This window comes from Lonchura striata, chromosome 11, assembly GCF_050655825.1.
Source record: "Lonchura striata isolate lonStrDom1 chromosome 11, ASM5065582v1, whole genome shotgun sequence".
Lineage (NCBI taxonomy): Eukaryota > Metazoa > Chordata > Aves > Passeriformes > Estrildidae > Lonchura > Lonchura striata.
The window spans coordinates 8264134-8286119 of NC_140713.1; the positions used below are offsets into that span (position 1 = coordinate 8264134).

A 21986-nucleotide genomic window follows, 5' to 3' on the forward strand; every position below is an offset into this window, starting at 1 on the left:
TGCATCACTTGTGCTTCAACAGAACTAGCCATGATTTTAAACAGTAATATTTTATTTACCATTTCCTGGTGAAGGTAGAAAATGCATGTTGGTGAAGAAATCAAGGATTGCACAGATAATGTAGATTGCATGGATAATGTAGAACATACAGCTCCAAGATGTTTGTAAGTGCTCTCTGCATTTCCAGGTTGGGGTTTTACAGCAGCTCAGCCTGAAGCACTTGATGTGAGAACAGGACGCCTCTCCACTGCTCCTCCTACAGGAAAATTGTTTCTCCTCTACAGCCCTGAACCCAAGCCCCAAACATCAAGGGGAAAATCTCTGTTGCGCCAAACAGCAAAAGTTGCCCAGTTCCCTCATCCCACAAACCATGCAAGAAAATCTGCATTGAACAGAATGCAAAGACACAAAGCAGGCACGGGTGGAAAACCTCCCTGAGCTCACCACAGCCTGGCCATGCTTGCTGAGCCTCACCAGTACAGTCTCACTGCTTTCCTCCCATCCAGGATTTTCAGAGCACCTTCTCCAAAGCCCTGGACCAGGCACAGATGTGCCACAGGGGCTGCTCTTCCCTGCCACACTCACTTCCCAAATCTCTCCTCAAACACAAAACAGGCAATCAATTTTTTTGGGACTGGAAACAAGGAAATCCAAAAAGTCTAGGGGAGGTTCTGAGACAACCTGGACAGTGGAGTGGTGTGACACAGACAGCATCAACCTGAGTGACTGCTGGTGGAATTTTGTGTCTGGACCTAAATTTGGATTATTTTATCAGTAAGAGAGAGAACATAAACACAAACAAACAACTCTTGTGGCCTTTATTGCCTCTTTCCTTCTCTCCATGCTTCATGAGGTTAAACAAAGCCAAACAAGTGACAGATTCTGCACCATGGATGGAGCACCCTGGGTGTATGGACAGGCTGGAACAAGAAGCTGGAGAGATGACACAGGAGGGTGCTGGCACTGCCCAGGCTCCCAGGGAATGGGCACGGCCCCGAGGCTGCCAGAGCTGCAGGAGTGTTTGGACAGCACTGCCAGGGATGCCCAGGGGGGATTGTTGGGGGCTCTGGGCAGGGATAAGGTGCACTTGGATGATCCTTGTGCATCCCTTCTAACTGAGCACATTCTACAAGTCTAACTAAAAACAACTGCTATTACATTAATCCCAGAGTTTTGCTTACATCTATTAAACCAGGTCCTAACCCGTTTAAAGCATCACGAACAACACATGTTCCATAAAACAGGAGCTGCAGTACCCCAAAAGCAGCTTCCTAATGCTCTTTCACTTTATTACCTATGTCATTGTGAATTCAGAGGCTGTCTCCTGTGAAAGAACAGTGGCATTTGCTGGAGCCCAGATTTCACAGCACATCTGCCGTGGTGCTGTACGAGCATGCAGAGGAGATGAAGAAGATGCAGCAGGGTATAGCAAGTGGAAGTTCTACCCAACTAATCAAGTCCACAGGGACAGCATGCAGTGTCACAAGACATATCACTCTACACTTGAATGAGGTTGTCAGCCACAGGGAGGCTGCTAGCTGCTGACAGCACCGTGCAGGATGGGGAGGCTTCTAAAAGAGACACAGAAGCTTTGCAAAGTATGTACCTGCTTCTGTGAGTGAAGGGGAAAAAAAAGGAATGAAGTACAAAAGGGTATTTGCAAATCTGTCACTCGGTATTCTATTGCTGGGAATAAACCCAAACTCATTTGACGTGTGTTGCATGAACACAAAAAAGGTTACCTTGCAGGTTTCTCAAAATGCACACATACATTTTCACATGTGCAGATCAAAATAATATGGGACTTACTTGAATAAGAATGATATAAAGCTATTAGAGAATGTCCAAAGGAGGGACACAGAGCATGAAGCTGTGCCAGGGGATGGCTATGCTGAAAATCAGAGAAAGGTTCTGCTTCCCCCAGAGGTGCTGGCATTGCCCAGGCTCCCCAGGGAATGGGCACAGCCCCGAGGCTGCCAGGGATGCACAGGAGGGATTGCTGGGCATCTGGGACAGGAGCTGGACTGGATGATCCTGATGGATCCTTTCCAATACAGGATATTCTATTCCATGATTCTATGAAAATGCCATGTGGCAAAATAAATGTCATCTGAATATAACCCTAAAAAAGTAAGTTAAAACCTAGAATATTTGTGGCTTTTAATAGGAAATCTCATAAATTCAGAAAGCACTTCTTTGCAGATGTGTGAACTTGGGTAGAGTTGCTCACTTTGAGCTTGATCCTACCAAACATAATAACAAAAATTGGCATCAAAAGTGCATATTGCTCAAATTCATCCTAAGAGGTTCAAGAATGAAAGCAAAATATTTGCTCCAGTCCTTTACTCGAGCCATTGAAGAAAGACACATCATTTTAAAAGGTGTTCACATTAATTCCTCTTATTAGTCTCACCCCAGTTTATTTCATTTATTAGAGCAAATACACTGGGAATGCATTTATTACTCTATATCCATGCAGAAAAGCAATGAAGAAGCACCTCTGAAGTGTGTGCAGTTGCTTTGCACCACTTAAAACTCCAGAGAAGAGTCTTTAGGTCTGGAAGCTGTTTCCCCTGGAAAAACTGAGCAGTTTAATAAAAGATACTACAGACCTCTGCAATCCTGTCTTGCTACATTTCCCTGTACTTCACAAACTTTGGTATGAGACCCTTTTAACCAACAGGAGGAACTCGAAGACTCTGCATTCAGGCTTTTATTTGCAAAGTGATTTGTACCCTATAAAATTAATCTGTTTTCAGTTTTATTTTGCTGATAAATTCCATCAATTCCATTAGAACCAAATGTTTCTACTCAGTGCCTTTCCACCCACTAACACAAAAAACATTATTTAAGTATCAGTTCTATTCTCAGCAGTTCTTAAGAGCTGAATTTTCAGTGGGTTTTAAAGGTCCATTTGAAAACATAAAACAAATTTTGCTTGTGTGTGTATTGTTTCTGTTTGTGCAAAACTTATTTTTGTATTTATTCTCCAAAGCACCTAATTAAATGTTTGTACAAAACACACATGACTATGAAAAGCACCAGGTACACTCTACAACAGCGTAGAGGCAAAAATTGCAACAAAGATCTACATTATTAGATTTGCTTCTAGAATGTTTTCTTTGAAGTGATTAACCACCAAATAAAAGATTTGTTTGAAGATTGTACTAGAACTTTCAACACAGAGAAACTTTCACAGAGCAAGCAATACTGGCTCTGTAACAGGATAAAAGTACATTTACATCCAGAAAATGCAGCAAAAATGGGGCAGACATTTAATATCACTCTCTCCACAACGTTAAGCCTCTCTGCACTCTCTATATCCTGTTTTACTGAGTGTCCTTCATTCAAAGTCTGGCAAAATAGGAAAAAAGAAAATCGAGGTAAATCATAGGGCAGCAAAAATAGTCAATAAAGTCCCAGAATGAAGGAGATACCCCAGGTGTTCAAACCCTTTGGCAGGGGAAAACCTCAGAAGGTGGATGAAGAGTGTAAGTGGAAAAGCCAGGAGGAGGAACCAGGTATGTGCAAATCCACTGCGAGTTCTGAAAAGGAGGTTATTTTTAAAATGCACAGTGGATAAGAAACCAATGAGGGTGACAGAGGACAAACCACAGCCCAACTTCACGGAAAAAGAAAGCATTTTTCTTGTGACTTTCTGTACACCCTTAAGTTTTGGGAAGGATTGCCAAGAAGTATAATTGAGGGAGTCTCTGCTTTCCAGTCAGGAAGGATTAAAAGCAGCTCTGAAAGCTATGGAGTACCTCTGCTCCCACTGGCTGCACACCAGCCTGAGAGCACTCTCAGTACTCACAAGCCTTGGGAAAGAAAAATAAGTCAGAAATATGGATGATTTTTCTGGAGAGGGAGAAAAAATAGAGAGAATTCCAAAAATATTCTATGTTGTTCTAATGAATAAACCAAAAATTCTTCCCTATGGGAACAAATTCTGCTTCTTGCTCATTTCCGTCTATAACGTGCAGTGTTTTAATTATGCAGCAGTCTCAACAAATAGATTATCACAGCATTTTAGCTAATTCTATTTAAAATGCCAGAAGAAAATGGGATAATGTCTTCCTTGGTTTGGCTTAGTTTAACCTACCCACTTCTATTCACCAATGACTCAAACAATTCAGGATATTATAACCACCAAAAAAAACCCTTAAAATAGTAGAAATATTTAGACCTGGATATACCCTGAAAATCAAAATAACACGAAGTACAAACCCAGGATTCTTCCCAGCTACTCAAAATAATTTTAAAAGCTCAACTAAAAAAATCCAGAAAGAATGGGTTGAATAAAACATTTTAAGATGTGAAATATGAACATTGCTGTCTCTGTGAAACTGAAATACGTTACTAACCCCAGAGAAACAAATGAGAACAGATACCAAAATCCTGATATAAATGTAAATTGACACAGCACCAAAAGTCCCTGGATAGAAAGCTCATTACACCTTCTGACCTTGAGTCTCACCTGGAAAGTGGCTGCACTAGGGAAGATTTGGAAATGCACTTGATCTCTGTTCTCTTCAATAACTGAATAGAGCTGTTGACAGTCCCTATATTATATATTATACTATATGCTATTCATTTATCCATGGAAATTCCAAGATTACCATGAAATTAACTCTTATCCATAGTTTGTCTAGAATTTTTTTTTTACTCAACCTCAGTAGCCAGCTAGTAAGACTATAATGCACTTTGTTGTTCAGTGGGAATTGAACTTTAGTGATAAACAATTAAGGTATTTATACCTGCTCATTGCCAAACATGCATTTATGAACAGATCATTCTTTTCTAAGAATAATTCTGATGGCAATTCAACCCTGATGGATACAGATGGCTCATACAAGTGCAAGGCTGATTCACTGACTGGAGGTAACACCCTGAGCTACAGAATAAACTAATGCATGGCAACAAGCAAAGCTTCAGGGCAGCAGAAAAGCTGTGACACTGAAAAAGATGATAATTTGCCCTGTGTTATCTTCCTAACTTTGACATTAAATTACAAAATCTGCAGCAATAATGTTATTCCATATGTGTGCATAGACCTCCATATAAACTAGGACCTTTGTTGTACAGTCCTCACTTTCCTTTTTGGTTCTTGTTTTTTAAAAATCCTCAGAGCATAAACACTTTGATTCATCAGACTGTATGACCTATACAATGACCTATAGGTGTAACAACCTTTAGGAATGCACAAGACCATATTGCAAAGAGCTGCTTTGGTAAAATTCAGCTGACAGAGGTGAGGAGTGTTGACTAATGATACAAAAGAAAGGATGTGATCACGCTTGTGGGGCTTTTTGACAAATGACATATGCATATTTTGGTTGGAAATAACAAGTTAGCCAACTAGGAAATCATGTCCTTACAGTCTGGTATATTTAAAGCACAAATCTATGGATATTAAGAGAATTATTTTGGAATCACAAAGCACCTCAGTCTGAAATTCCTTAGAAGAGTCTGAATGACTGAGGACCTTCTCATGTCACACATTTATACATTCAGAGAAAAAAAATCCCAAATCTTGTCTTACCCGGCCAACTAGGATTGGTTCAGGTCCAGAAAATTCTTCCAATACAAACATTTGATTCCAAACCCAGCCTCTCTTGGAACGGTGCAAAATTCTTTGTTCTTCATTTAGCCTTTTTAGTCCTGTACTGGATCCACTTGGTAGTACTTGAGATTGATTCATTGGAGCCATATAAATGGAAGGAAGGACAGTAATCCATAATATTATTAATGGAGTCCACGTATCCATAAGCATCTCCGTTAGTCTTTCTGGCATTGTACCACAACTAGGCAAATCACCACAGAAATGAAATTATTATTTTGCTTTCCTCCAGACTGTAGCAATCCAATTCATCACGCAGTACAGAACATTTACTTACAGCTCCTCCATGTGTTTACAGCACAGTCAATGTAAAAATAGCTCAGATGAGAAAAACATGATCCATTGAGTTTTCCAGTCATTAAAGATTCCTGGTGGGGGAAAGAAAAAAAGAAAGTTCAAATCAGTGACTAAAGAGCTTAGGAAAGCATTCTGAAACATCTTATTTACTTTTACATTATAAATCAGCCATGTTAGGGTTTAAATTTGTAGTTCATAATATTATTGCACAGTCAAATTGATTCTGTGTGTTCTTTCATTGCCTGAAATACCAAGAGAAGACCCAGATAAATTATTACATGCACTTAGGAAAATAATCAGGCCTAAGAATTGGATGGGGTTTGCAGTAACCTGGTCTAGTGGCAGGTGTCCCTGTCAGTGGCAGGGAGATGGAAATGGAGGATCTTGAAGGTCCCTCCCAACCCAAACTGTTCTGGGACCTTGCAGTTCATCTGAGAGTCTGAAGAAGCTGCCAACCTTCTCTGCACTGTTAATGTGGTCAACTACAAACACATATTCTGTCATATAAGCAAATCAAAATAAAGTTCTTGCATCCTTATGCTTCTTTCCTCCACAAAAAAAACCAAACAAACAAAAAAAAAAAACCAAACCAAAAACAACAACAACAAAACACTAACTCCTGAGTGTACAAGGCTCCAGCAGCCCACTGTCTGTTCAGCCATCACGTCTCTGCAGCAGCACCACTGCCCAGCAGAAACAGCACTGCTAAATCCTCTGTGAAATCCATGATTCCCAGACCAGACCACTACCAGGACCTAAAGAAACCCATTTATGCACATCTGCACTACAGGTGTCAGTGTCTCTCCTCTCTCAGAGAAAGCACACAGTCGTGTTTCATTTCAAAGACATTTTCCTAGATGGACACTTGGGAGCATTTTGTCTTTCTTTCCTTGCCCACCCTTTGATGTACTAAAAGGTCACACCACGTTTCATCTCAGATTAAATATTCCTTGAAATGGAAAGGCAAGTTAACATAGCAGGGCTGATGCCAGACGGATGGGCAAACCCAGAAATGCAGCCACAGATCATATGGAAAACTAGATGGGATGCAGCTCAGATAAATGGGCTGCATTACAGGGTTATAGAATTACCTGAAAAGAGTCTTGATACATTTTCTTTGAATCACATCCAAACAATCTCAGGAGAAACCATTATATACAAGAGAGTAGGAACAGCTATTCTTAAGCTTACACTGTGTTTTAGGCTGGCTTTCTTCTACTTTAAGATTAATCACTAGTGTTGCATGTTTATGAAAATCCTGAGAGCTGAGTTGTTTGTTAGGTGGGTTTGGTTTTTTTTGTTTTTTTTTTTTTGGAGGGGGGGGAGTAGCAGTGGTTTGTTGTTCAGCAGTTCTTTTAAAAGCAAACAATGTAGAAAGTATTTTTTTTAAACTTCAGTAATTGCCAAAGCAACTGTGAAATCTGTTGCATGAAAACCTGAAACTGTGAGAAATTTGTCTTGTTAGAAGGGGAGAGGAGCTGCTACCAAAGTGAAACTCAATCCCTCAAGCAGCATGGAAGAATGGTGAGCTAATAGTGCAGTGCTTTGACAATGCCTCCAGAATGAGGGGAATATCCATTACAGGAGAACCTGGAGCTCCATAGGCCTCACTGCCAACTGGGGTGGAAATAACAGAATCAGAGAATACAGCAAGCTCTCGTGAGGAAGTTTTGGGGAAAATGTGAGAGAAGTGAGATGCTTTAAATGTCTTGACATTCTCTCAATCCCAGAAAAGGAAGAGGAGCACACAGTCTAATGATGGAATGCATCAGTCACCCTCTGAAAAGCCTCTTCAGTCCAGGGAATTAAATGGATTTTGCTGCTGCTGCTTTCTGGCACATGTTAAACAGAGATTTCCAGGGAAATGTTTGTAGGTATAAGGTATTGAAAGAGAGAAACAGCCAAATTTCAGTCAAAGTGATTGGTTTTGCTCTAATGGGATCCTCTTTATATCTCACTGTATGAGTGGGTGCCTGTGCCTGCCAGGACACAGATTTCTCTGATTTCTTCAATGAAGCAAGAATCAAAACACAGGAGAAATAGAACCACTGTAAAATTAAGCAAGAGACATAATCTTCAACCAACACCCAGGATTAAATTCAAAATGGGGTGGCAGAAATCTGAAAACACAACTTAAGGGTCTTTTTTAGGGGTTGAACAGAACAAGATGTAAGTACTCTTCTCTTTTTAGAGTGACTGTTTCTGGGTGAAAAACCACTTTGTATATAAACCCAAAAAACCCCTTAGAGAAAAGGACCCAAGTGGGCATGACTGACTTCCTTACACTTCCAGCACAAGTTGATATAATTCTTCTTATCAACAGGACCAAATAATAATAAAGCACTTCCTTTCATATTCAAGAAGCTTTTTGAAAACAATTCCTAATTAATCTCCACAGCCTTCTAAAAGAAATGAAATAAATGTGATAAAACAATATGATGCTCCCAGAACCATTTTTGGTTGAAGAAAGAAGAGGATATTTGGTTTTCACACTGCCACTCTCAATCCTTAGAAAGCATTAAGTTCATTTCAGTGCATCCCTCCTCAGTTCCTCCCCCAGACTTCCTGCTTGTTACTCTTCATTTACTCCAATCAAATTGAGGTCCTATCCACTCACACTAATACAGAAGATTCACTGTGACTGGGCTGTCCTCATGGTAGCTGTGTGTTCAGCAATACCTTAAGGCAAAGGAGTCCAAAGCACATCAGAAATATCAGCAGTACCATGAAACCCCCTCAGTGGAACAGCCCCGTGAGGAGCAGAGTTACACAAGCTCAGAGCACTGGCAGCAGGGTTGGGCAGTGCAGGAAAAAGGGAAAAAAACCCAATGGGACTTTGGCACATCCCAGTCCTGCAGAAGGATGTGACCAGTGTGGAACCATGGAGCTGGATTGTCAGAACTCAAAATGTCCCTCAGACGTTTTTGGAGGTTCCAGGCCCAGGTCAGAAGCATTTGAGACCCTGGCAGGCAGCTGGAAACAGCTGTGATTTTGGGTTTGAACTATGGAATGATTTACCAACCTTGCAGGGAGAACAAGAAGTCACAAAAGTTTAGATATTAGAGTAGAAATGAAGTAAAGGGGAGAATTTTTGAGTGCTGTACAGGGGGATTTGGGTTTTGTACATGGAAATCATTAGTTTTAAAATAGAAAGATTTAGGCTTGTCCTGTTCTCCCTGTTTCTTCTTACTTACCTCCATGTTCTTACTAATGTTAGAACTCACAAATTAGTTTAGAGTAGAAAAGCACCATTTAATATAGGTAATAGGCATTAGGAGAAAACTATAAACATTTAACACATAATATACCATATAAAAGATAACACCAACCCTGGGCGGGGGGAAAAAAGAAGAAAACAAGAGTCAAAAAAAATGTCAAAGTGTGTGTGTGCCTTTGCCTGAGCTGCTGAACAAACTGCAGCATCTTAAGAAAAAATCTTTTAAATAACTTGCAATAAACTACCTTAAGACCAAACAACAAAAGACTACTGAGCCTTTCTTTAAAAGCACAAGTTAAAAAAATAAATTTTTCCACCACACAGAGCCACCCCCAACCTAGAGTAAGCTCCAACACTGGATAAAGTTTGCCACAGCTCAAGCTGGACTACAGGAGTCTTGTAAGAGTTATTTGAGAAACAGACTCTCATTCAGGCTCTATCAGTGACTCAGGGCATACACTTTATGTGATGCATGGAGGTGGGATTTCCCCCAGATTTCTTTACCAAACTTGGAAATTACTTTTCTGCCCCATTCCTGAGAGCAGAACACCATGTATACGGCTGAGAGCTGATGGAAGGCATTTTAAATATGTGGCCCAGCAATTTACACATTGGCTAATAGGAAAATTGAGAAATGCCTTGCACTCAAATTGCAATCCTCTGGGTTAGATGTGTAGGAGGGGATGACAGGACTCTTGAAGCAGGCTAAGATAACATTAAAAGCCATATGTAAAGATAGACTTGGAAATCAAGGAAGACCAGGTGAGGAACAGTAGCAGTTTCCCTTCTTACATTATGCCACGGTCTAAAGCAGTGGTGAGAATGGAATGGCAGCAAAATTATTCCAGTGAAGCCAGAATGACTTTTTTCTAAGCAACAATAAGAAAAGAAGCATGTGGCCCTTCAAGAGTGTATTTCACAGAATCATGGAAACACAGAATGGTTTGGGTTGGGAGGGACCTTAAATCCCATCCAGTGCCACCCCAGCCATGGCAGGGACCCCTTCCCCTGTCCCAGGCTGCTCCAGCCCCAGTGTCCAACCTGGCCTTGGGCACTGCCAGGGATCCAGGGGCAGCCACAGCTGCTCTGGGCACCTGGGCCAGGGCTGCCCACCCTGCCAGGGAACAATTCCTCATTCCCAACATCCCATCCAGCCCTGCCCTGGGGCACTGGGAGCCATTCCCTGTGCCCTGTCCCTCCAGCCCTTGGCAATTGTCTCTCTCCATCTTTCCTGCAGCTCCTCCAGGCCCTGCAGGGCACCCTGAGCTCAGCCCAAAGCTCCTCCTGTGCAGGTGGGCGATGCCAGCTGTGCCAGCCTTTCCTCCCAGCAGAGCTGCTCCATCCCCTGCTCCTCCTGTGCCCCTCTGGGCTCTCTCAGCAGCTCCAGGTCCCTCCTGTGCTGGCCCAGGGCTGGAGGCAGTGCTCCACCTTCAACAAGATTTTGCTTGTGTTGATAAAAGTATAATTTTTGCTTTTAATCTCCACATATTCAGATGGCCTTGGGCTGTTGCCTTAAACAAAACTTCAGTGATCTTCTGAGTGGTTTCCCTGTACACTGTCAGGTATATATAACTCCAGATCACCTCTAATCCAGCAAAGCTGTTTACAAAACAGCTTTAGTTCTCTATTCATGCCTGAGAGGAGAAAGTGATATTTAAAATATAAAGAATGTCTTTAATGTAGCAAATAGATGAAAGAAAATGCTCCACTATGTCATGGAGTAGAGATTCAAACAACTGCCTTATGTTTTCTAAAACTTAAAATGTATTCATAAATTTTGTTCTCTGTGCACATCGCATAGAGAAATACAGATAAAGCTGAGTAGTTTGTTTTGCACTCTGTGTGTTGATGGAGTTTTAGAAAAATATTATTCTGCTCACAGGAACTTGCATCTTGGAACTCTACTCATAAAACTCAGACATGTAGTGTGTAAGTCTTGTACAAGTACAAGACAAGGTGATTACAAAGAGGTTTATAACCTAACAGGAGGACATAACCAGCACACAGCTTCAGTAAACACTGAGACCTGTTCTGGAGCTCAGATCTATGCAGGTCACAGCTGGGAGTTCATCCCTTGCACAGAATTTCTAACAGGTGTGGCAGTGGGCACTTACAGAGATATAAAGCTCCTTTTGTGCATGAGTGGAGGAAAGTGCTTCTGACAGAGTTTATTTCACTACAACCATTTTAAAATCATCTTGTAGCTTTAAAAGGTGACCACTGCAATCTGTTAAATAGATTAATAAACTTAATAAAAGTATTAAGGTATAAACTTCCCATTGAAAAAGAAGCAAAGTAAGATCATAAAAAGCTTTAACAATTTTTTTTTATTTCTTTTTAAAAGCACAGAATATTCATCTGGTCAGATAAACCCCTTTATTAAATGCCAGTGCATTGATTTACACTGTGATCTCAGTTCAAAATATTTTAGAGCCACTCTAGCATTTCTCCACACTAGAGACATGGAGGGTTGTCTTTAGAAGTGCAGCAAAGATTTTTCATTATTTTATTTGCAGTGATGATATGCAGCATCTCAGTCCTTTGAACTCACTATTTCATTGTGATGAATTTTGTGAGTTACTAAACAACTGTTTTTAAGGTAAAATAAAACCCTTGGGTACTGCTTTCTTTAAATTAGTTACTCCAAAGATACCAAAAAATAAAAACCTGATGATTTTTGCCCAAAAGGATGTTTTTGGTAGAATTTTCAGTATTCACTATATTTTATACATTAAATACCTAATTTCTATTTTAGATGCTGATTTAATATAAGCAAGTCCTTATTACAATACAAGAAACCTCAAATAATTGATGAGAGGTCTTCATTTAATGACTGCCTAGAGAATGCCAGCCAGTGCCATTTCTTACCTTTTTTTGGTTTTTGGTGGGTTTTTTTGTTTGTTTGTTTTGTTTGTTTGGGTTTTTTTTTTGGCCCCACAGGGGTGGAATATCTGTTAATTTTACAGGTTTTTTTTCTTCTGCACATTGTTCTTGTTTCTTAAACTTTTTAGGTTTCTTCTTACCTCTCTAGGTATTGGCTACACTACAACTTTTTCTTCCTTGTCCCTTTTCTCAAGGACTCAGAGAAGGTTCTTTCCCACCAAAAGCAGCAAAAGGATGCAAAGCCTCCCCACAGTGGGCACAGTGATTATCTTTGCCTCACTCATCCCTGCTTGGCAGCACAACAGAGCTTTATGTTTTCAGTCACAGAAATGAAAGGCCTTAATGCTCCAGTGCCACTTGTAGGAATTCTTCTTACTCTTTCCATAGAAACCCAGAGTGGTTTGGGTTGGAAGGGACCTTAAATCCCACCCAGTGCCACTCCCTGCCATGGCAGGGACCCCTTCCCCTGTCCCAGGCTGCTCCAGCCCCAGTGTCCAACCTGGCCTTGGGCACTGCCAGGGATCCAGGGGCAGCCACAGCTGCTCTGGGCACCTGGGCCAGGGCTGCCCACCCTGCCAGGGAACAATTCCTCATTCCCAGCATCCCATCCAGCCCTGCCCTGGGGCACTGGGAGCCATTCCCTGTGTCCTGTCCCTCCAGCCCTTGTCTCTCTCCATCTTTCCTGCAGCTCCTCCAGGCCCTGCAGGGCACCCTGAGCTCAGCCCAAAGCTCCTCCTGTGCAGGTGGGCGATGCCAGCTGTGCCAGCCTTTCCTCCCAGCAGAGCTGCTCCATCCCTCTCACAACAAAACTGTGGTTTTTAATTTGCCATTAAAGCAGAACAAACCTAAATTCCATCTGAAAAGAACTATCAAAACACTATATCCAACAAATAAGCATGTCATCCTTGCCTGCATATCTCAGCTCCATACTCATCCTGTTTCCAGTATGTATCTATTAAATTGTACCTGAACTTGATTTAAATCACCTTGGATAAGGCAGCAAGCTCATGTTTTCTTCTGCAAAGCAACGAATACTTCTTGCCATAAATAATAACGTTTATTCCTCAGAGGATTTTTCGTTTGTGTAAAGATTAGTCACTTACTCACAAAACAGTCAAATTAAGAGGCAGTTCTCCACCTAAGAGCAAGATGAAGAGGGAGTGAGGCTGTAATCAGCCACGCTGCCATGGCAGTGGCTCAGATCCTGCTCACAGTGCCCACTGCAAAGTGCCACTTGCATGCCCTGGCTAGGCTCTCCTGCCTCTTATCTGCCAGCAGAACTGTGTGCAGTCACTCCCTAACCCAGTTCTGTCAAAATGATCTTGTTAACTTAAACGCCTTTAATAGTAAGGTGTTTTTAAACCAAATCATTTTGACAGAGCTGGGCTAGGCCATTGCTCATGCTATAATTCCTCCAAGAACAATTTTCATTTAAGAGGCTCTTACCCCCCCTCAGCCCCTACAACATGCAAGCTACACGTTCCCAATAATTGGTCTCCATTCCCATTCCTTCTCCACTGCACTTTTCTGTCCCTCCAGTTGTGCAATTTGCAATCAACACTGTAAAAGGGGCTAGTGAAATGTGGGTTAACAAACACAATTTGCAACAAAATCTTGTTCCAAAAAGTCTTTTCCCTCAAGACTCTAACCCAGATCATTGCAGAACTAAAAAATCCATCAACTATAGGACAACAACAGGAGGTTTTGAGAACTGTGCTGACAAAAAGCACATGAAGTTTCACTATGTAGTTCAGAAAGCAAAGAAATAGTTGAATCAACAAAATTGAGTGGAGGAAAACTTCTGGAGAAGAGGAGAAACAGGCAATTAGGGACGGAAAACTACTTAAATAAATGTCTGATGGACTCCTGCTATCCAGTCATGGTAACCTGCCGTGGTTTTATTCATTGATGCTGGAGGTTTTAGGGACAGATGTGCTGGTCTGAGAGAAGGCTCCATCAGGAGGGAGCTGCTGTGGGCCAGCACAGCCCAGTGCCCTGGAGAGGGGCTGGACAGGGCACAGAGCCAGCAGCCACACTCCGGGCCGGGCATGGCCCAGGCACTGCTGCCAACCAGAACGACCCCAGGTAGCTGCAGCAGATTGCACTAACAGTGATTTTAAGGGACTGTTACATCACCTGGACTTAGCTGTAACACAGAAAAGCATTAAGGCATTATCCACACATCCTTTCCCTCGGCCACACACCTGAAATTGCACAGGGAGGGAAATGAGCTGGGAAATGTTACACGAAATCCTTGGTGCTGGCAGAGCTTCCTGCCAATCCAAGTGCAAATCCGTTCTCCGAGTTCATTTTGATGTACTACTCGTGGCAATTTACTTTTGGCTGTCTGGGAAATCAAAAGCAGGTTCCTAAAGCATTATTTATTTCAGCAGCAATGGCAACAGGAACCACCCTTCTCCTGCTTTTGTCTTAGGTGTTCTGCTCTACCCACACACAGAGTAATTCAGTGAGCAAAGACACATCACTTTATCTTTTTAAGCTTAGTCATACTCTGCTACCCTTTAAAGACTTCTGCACAGTTCTTTAGGTTATTAAGTGAGTTCCTGAGCTTGTGTCAAATGCTAAAGGACTGGTTTAGGCAAACTGTTAACCTCTGCATCAGATGTAGCTGAGGGAATCCATGCACTGGGAAAATATGGACATGCAGCTACAGAAATGCAACAGTTTCTTCAACACCTAGAGCTCTAATAATTACTGAAGGATTTATTAATCTATCAGGAAGATTAGCATTACCAAAAAGCAGGTTACTTCTGTTTTAGGGGGTCTGTTACAGAGGCAGACAGACAAAGGTTTAGAAAAGCCTTTCTAAGACAAATTCCTCTGCCTTCTTTCTCTTACTTGGCTGCTTTACTGGGAAACATCTTTTGGTGTTCTGGAGTGGAGATGAGGCTGTTTTAGGATATAGGTCCTTATCTGTCACAGCTTCACTGAGGCTTTGGGATAGAGAGAAAATGACAACACCCATCACATTGAAATATATCTCCATTATTATTATTATTATTAATTATTTGTTATTTTGTGCCTGCTTAACATGGTACTTTATCATATCTACAAAGTATTTTTTATGTGACTGGCTAAATATTTTTTTCTAATTTTTGACAAATGTTTACTATCAGGTAATTCTTTCTTAAAAAAACCAATCCACAAAAGAGTATCTTGACCCAGTGATATGCCTTTTGTACAACTCCTCTTGGTATCAATAGAATTTCTTTTTTTGTTAGTCTTTGATAGTAAAATCAATATGGGGCAACTTTAAAGCTGTCAAGGCTCAGACTTTTTGTATATAAAGCTGTCAATCTTTCCAGAAGCAGCCACTACTTTATGGAACCAGAATGCTTTTAAAGAAATACACCAAGGGTGTTGTCAGAACCTTCAAACTATTTTTATTCTTTATTATTCCTTGCTTTGTGCAGTGCTCTGGACTTCCAGTGTGCTACACATGCTTAGGTACAGGACAAAGAGACAGCATGTGCTACGAAGTTTGCAGCTGAAGGTGAAATGTCCTCCCTAATGAAATAAATGTTTAAAATATTTTAAGGTCATTTTGGTTTTGGTTGGTTGGGTGGGTTTTTTGTTTGATTGGGTTGGGGTTCTTTTTTTGTTGTGGATTTTTTTTCTTCATGACAGCTGATACTAAAGCCATAGGTATTAAAATGTCAATACAGCTATTCTAGCTCTACAGAGGAACAAAAGGAAATTGCAACCTTCCCTTTCAACTTCTTATACTTAGGCAAAAAGAAAGGTTTGGGTTTCTGGGAGTCAGACACTCCACTGATGTGTGTCAGAACATCATCTCATTATGCAGGTTCAAAACGGAGAGACAGAAAAGGCTTCCACAGTGGTCCAAAAGCTTAAACAGAAGAAAACCAGTTGCATCAGCACTGTTTTCACCCTATAGCAAGAGGAAGAAGCGGTCTGAAGTAATTTTTATTCCCTGCAGTCCGGCGATGAAAGCCGTTTTCCCGTGCCCGAAGCAGAAGCGCAGCTTCGCTCCCTCCTCGGGAGGTGAACGCCAACATCTGGCACCTCTGGCACTGCCACCAGAGAAGGGACAAAAGGCAACCTGTGCTCAACGTGCAGAGCTCATAAAAAGGCAAACAGATTGGCCTGCGACTGAGAATGAGGTGTTAACCGTGCTCTGCCTGGGGCATTGTTTATCGGGAGACTTTCAGCAGCTGGGATGTGCTTATCCTGTACTTCCTGGGAAAAAAAAAATCTTTAAATATTAATCGGGGACATAAATATCTTGCTTTCTGGACTTCTTTTTCAGCCTTTTTTTAAATACATAAATATGTACAATAGAACTTTCACATCCTTGTTTAATGAATATTGTGTATTCTCTACAGAATTAAACAAAATATAATACTTAAGGAAAGACCCATGTTTCCCTGACATGTATTCTGATTAAACTAAGATTATAAATTATGATGGGACATCATGATTTAGTGGAGCTACATAAACTCTCCAGGCATATGCATGAGCGTGTGTGTGTATTAAAAACTCTTTAAAGAAGAAAACTCTGAATATACCTGGACTTTTCTAACTGTATAAAGTATGTCTTCAGGAAACCTCAAGTCTCTGTTGAGATATGTGAAATTAGAAATGAAGGTGTATAATTTTGCATTACTGAATTTGATGGCACTTCTACCATCAATTTAGATTAGTTGTTTGGAAAGAATTAGGACTCTCCAATGTTAAATTTACTTCTTCTGGAGTTGCCAAGCTGGGATTTAATGGGCTTTGGCCCCCACTATTCATTTGTTTTTATCTAACTTTGGGAAACACACAAAAATAAAAGTCAGAGACCAGAATGGACACGATCTAAACTTCGGTGACATTAAGTTTTGATACTCTGTTACTTACAGTCAATCATAGCTGTTACATTAATCCATAAGAGAGATTCTCATCTGAAGTGTTGCAAAATCCAATTAGAGAATTGCACTTCCTCTTGAGTGCATGCACTCCATTTGCTGTCGTATTTAGGGCTTTGAAATAACAAATATGTATCAAATATATGTTTTATATTTTTATAAAACATAAAATATGTGCATATGATTCTGATCATCAGTGGCTGCAAAGGAAATAGTGTAAATGGGAGTTGTCAAACAAGGCTGAGCGTTGCTTCCCTGGAAAAAGCCACTTCGTGTGAATGTACACAAAAGCTGAAACTGTGAAGTAGGGACTGCCAAGACTGTTTTCATACTGTTTTGAACTTCCATAGCTGTTGCAAAGACACACTGAGAAATGCCTCTGTGAGCTTGTCTGGGGCTTGGGCACCACAGGACCCAGCAGACACTTCCCATGGGAGCTTTCCCTTCTGAGGGGCATTGTTCATCTCAAATCGGAGCCAGGGTGCTCATCATTCTCATGAGGAATGATTTCAAACGATTTCCACAAGACACATCATGATCAACACCTTGGCAGATCAGTTCTGTGAGTGCTGTCACTGCAACCTGGCCATGGATAAAGGCCGCTCTCATGGCTAAGGCAGTGGAAATCAGATTTTTATAGCATCTGGCTCCAGGTAAAAGACTATCTGTTGGGAACTGAACTGGTTCACAGATAAATCTTTCCTTTTCAGCTTGCACTTTCTGCTCCAGGTAACCATCAGTACCCAATGTATTTTGGGAACAAAATTTTATTCATGTAGTTGAAATGCCACTGAGCTGATGTTATTTACAAAATGAGAAACATGCTGGACAGATTCGAGAACAAAGGAGAGGAAAATAAATGGGTATGATTATATATAGACACACATTTGTAATCTCAAATTGGACTTTATTTTGTTCTCTGTCTGTCTACTGCTCAAATGGTTATGTTCAGAAAGCTCTGAAGTGAGCCACGTTTTCTATGGCAACAACACTAAGAAAAATGTTGAGTTTCCTTGATCTAATTTAATTCTATTGATGTGATCTTATGGTAGCAATGATGCTTAAAATGCTCCAAGCTGAAATTGCCGTAGCATTTGCCTCCCACTGAAAGAATTTAGGTTTTATTATTTTATACTCATAGATGAAAGATTCTTATGATACCACTTGAGTATATACTACAAGCATACAATTTTATTAATAGTAGGTCAGGCTTTAGTAATATTGAAATGGAAAAGAATACTGCTGAGATATGATAGGTATGGGGGATTTATAAAAATACCTGCATGAGCAGTTGCATTCTGTCACAAAACATGCACAATCATCACTTGGAAATGCACAGCTCCAGGAAATTAAAGGACACGTTCACATCCCTGCTTGTCCATAGCCTCAGAAATCACTATTTCTCTCTCTTTAACACCCCTCAAGTTTTGGAAATCAAATCATCTGTGTGTACCAAGAGTCAAGTGGAAGGGGTCCAGGCCCCTGTTTTCAATAAACATCCAGAAAAGTCCCAGCTAAAGTCTGCGGGAATGGTCTTCCTAAGCAAAGATTCAAAAGATGAACTGTGCAACACTGTGAGAGGAAATAGAAAGAAAAAGAGCTTCAGGGGCTAACAGACCTAAATTTATGTCCATGGCTGACTGTGAGTTCTCCCTTGAAATAGTTCTACATGCTGAAGAAGGGAGAAGGATATTTATTTCAGAGAAGACAATGACTCATATGTTAAGAGTGGTGCAAATAAAGTGCCCAAGGATCGATTAAATTGATTTGATAAAGGTGCAATGTTTTTAGAAAAATCTTGAGGCTCACAAATGACAAAAATTTAAAAGAGAACAAATTTTGCAAAAAAGTGAATTTCAATCTGACTGTGGGACTACATCCGCTATACAACTCTTTTTTGGACCTCAGTAGCAGGAGCTGATGGGAATGACTAAATAACATTCAAAAAGCACCAGGAGACTTCATCTAAGGAGGGTTCTACCTCACCTCGCAGAGATGAGAACTTGGTTTATTTTTAAGGAAAGGCATAAAAGGAGTAGCTGTCATATGCAGCTGTACTTCTTATTAAAATCAACTGCATTTGTTAAGCAGGCATATGGAGTGTTATTGATTTTTTAATATTGAATAAAGTGTCCAAAGTTAGTTTCTTGGCTAGCAGCCTGCCCAGTTAACAAAGTGCTCACCTGGATAATTTAAGAACTAATTTATACAAAATGCCTCAATCTCCAAGGGCACTGAAGGCCATCAGCTTACAACTAAGCATGGAAATCAAAGTTCTCCACAGCCAGGATGCAAGCTGGGACAAAGAAGGGAGTCAATAAATAGCTTAGGAGGAAGCTACCAGAAATCTGTGCTCCTTCTGTAAGCACTGAGGGGGAACAATAAGGCTTAAAGGATGAAAATGTCATGTAATAATCACTTCCCTTCCTCTGGTTCTTCTGTCACAACCATTCATACAATTAGACCGGGAGGTAACACCACAGAGAGCTTTTGGGTTCTGATGGTATCAGATTTTATGGGTGTGAAATTTGCTAATTTTACGGGTATGCCAAATACTAACTTCTTCCAGAAGATTCATCATCTTGTTTAAGACAGGTAAAATGTACACGAGAGTAATTTTCCACTCCTGAATCCTTTCATTATTTACTTATATATACTGAGGAGCCTATTGTGAAGTCTCTTCTCGTTCACAGCAGTCTGGTATTGAACAGAGAGGGGAAATATCACTCATACGAGAGCACTGCGTATTTCCCCTTATCCTTGTTGCAGAGAAACTCCTGAAGAATTTCCAAACGAGGATGAGTGAAGAGGGTTCTTTATCTACAGCTTGGGCAGTTAGCAGCTCTGTTCTTCAATTGAAGCTGAAGCCAGCAGCTGCTCACTTCCCTGCCATTAGGCGCCGACACGTTACCTTTAAAACAATAAACAGTTGTCGCTGTTTGAGTTCTTGCCACCAGCACCTCCCAAAAAACAGCTGTCCGCGGTACCCAGCGCCCCAGCGGGCGAGCCTCTGGGCGCTCAGGTTGGCTGTGCCCAGGTGTCAGCCTTTCTAAAAGCTGCGGCAGCGTTTCTGCCCCCTCGGAGAAAAGAGACGGGCTCGTCTGCAGGAACAGAGAGTGTTTGTGCCCGTGTGAAAGGGAGGAGAGCCGGGCACAGTCCGATACCTGTTGGCAGCGCCGTTCAGCGCCAGCTCGGATCGATTCCGCTCTGTTTCGGCCGCTACGAAACGCGAACTGTTTGAATGGAGGCAAATTCCAGCCACGGCTGAAGGGCAAGGAGCCGCCAGGGAACTGCTGCCCGTGTCAGGCGGTGCCGCCTCCATGGCGGCAGGCAGAGCCCAGAGCAGGATTCGAATCCGGCTCCTCCGTGCTGGGCACCGGCAGCTGCCCAGGCTCCTGTGCCGGAGCCCCGCAGCGCCTCCCGGGCGAGCCCGGCGCCGGTGCTGCCGAGCGGGGACGCTGCCGGCGGCTCGGGCTCCGCTGGGTGCTGCCGGCCGGCAGAGCCGGAGCCGAGCAGGAGAGAAGGATGTGCCCCTCCTCTGCCTTCCTCACGGAGAAGACGAAGCGTTCAGCGGCACAGCAGCTCCAGGGGGCTGCGGGCTCCTGCCTTTCTGCTGCGGGAGCCCTGGCAGCGAACGAGCGGCTGGGGCTAAGGGCCTTTCTCCCTCTCCCAAGTTTCAGCTGGGTGCATCCTCTGTTTCGTCAGCCAAAGGATGGGAAGGAAAACAACCTGTGGGACAGGGATGACTCCTGGCTAGTTAAGGCTACAGATTCAAACCCATCGCAGCTTTCCAGAGCGCTATTTCTCTCAAAGTAGGAAAGGAAGCTATGAAGCCATGCCTATTTATTTATTTACTTACTTAGGGGGTGCAAAGCTCTGCGGTGAGGGAAGGTGATAATAAATCGGGGGGATTTCCCCCCCCCCCCCCCCAAGCTTCTTCCAGCCTCCTCCTCCCTCATTTACATATCTGGCTAGTGGATGATTTTTATTCTCAGCACGAAAACGGCAGTCTATTTCAATGCATGAATGCAGCCCTGCATCTATTCACAACACAGTGAAATAGCCCAGAGACTTATTGTACTAAATAAGAAAACAAGGAGAAGAAACGGGTTCGGCAGCCTTAGAAGCGAGCCTCTGTGATCCAAAGTCCTCCTGACTCTTCAAAGGAGGGTTGTAGAACGGAAGGGAAAATAAACCTCCTCCCAAAAAACACCAACAAGCAGGAAGACAAATACAATTACCACCCCTTATTCTCCCGAGAGAATAATAATGATAATTGAAAAATACTAACAAGCATCCCACATTTTCATTATTGGCAATTTGGAAACATCCGACTTAATGAGGGACCCCAGTTCAGTCTAATACCGCACCTACGGACGAGGAAGGCGCTCGCCCAGCGCGCCTTGCACGCACAGAGAGCCCAAGTCAGCCAGAAACCCACGGAGCGAGAGCCCTCTGCCAGGCAGGCAGCCACAAATTGTCTGAATAAAATGAATACTCACTCTTTCAAGGAGCAAGGAGCCGCTCGCCCGCAGCCACTTCAGGCGCGGATTGAAAGGGTGAGGTAAAAAAGCATCAGCCGGTCCCTGGGAACGCGCAGGATGCTCCAAATTTTCTTCTCATGCTTTCCGAGGCTGCCGATGCTGGCGGAGCCGCTGCTTGCTGGGCTTCCCGGCTCTCTGTGCCTGCATGCTGCGTGCAATTCTTAATTTGTCCCTTCGCACGAGCCAGCGGCAGCCGCCCGTCTCCAGGAAAGCAGGGATATTCCAAATAAATCCGCTAATCGCGGGATGAGAGCGCTGCCGTGCCTGCCTGCCAAACCTAAGTGTGAAGCGATGTGTAAAAGTGAGCCGGGAGCCTCCCCTGGCAGCTCTTATTGGGCTGATCTCGGAGGCAGGTCTAGCGCTGGGAAATCGGTGGGAGCGCTTTGGGGCGGCGTTTTCCCCTCCCTCCGCTGCCCGCCTTCCCCCCGGCAGGCGCACACACAACTTTTGCAGGGCCGGCGGCGCCGCTCGCTCCCCGCGCTCCCGCCGGGCGCCCGGGCCGCCGGCTCCGCGCCGGGGCATCGCCTGCGGCC

General features: G+C 42.6%; 1 protein-coding gene across 3 annotated transcripts in view; it reads right to left on the minus strand.

Annotated features, from left to right (window-relative positions):
* CDH8 (cadherin 8) overlaps positions 1 to 21964 on the minus strand; it is a 159758-nt gene extending 137794 nt beyond the window's left edge. The window contains exons 1-3 of one of the 3 annotated variants that reach the window (XM_085589455.1): positions 21412 to 21961; positions 5898 to 5988; positions 5543 to 5804 (exon numbers count right to left, since the gene is read on the minus strand). In XM_085589455.1, the coding sequence (XP_085445581.1) occupies positions 5543 to 5804; positions 5898 to 5908 (273 nt within the window). In that variant the 5' untranslated portion in view covers positions 5909 to 5988; positions 21412 to 21961. Of the gene's footprint in view, positions 1 to 5542; positions 5805 to 5893; positions 5989 to 19469; positions 19863 to 21411 lie in introns of those variants that run through there. The other 2 variants (XM_085589456.1, XM_077786269.2) reach the window with 2 other exon arrangements.
* Positions 21965 to 21986: the final 22 nt, after the last annotated feature.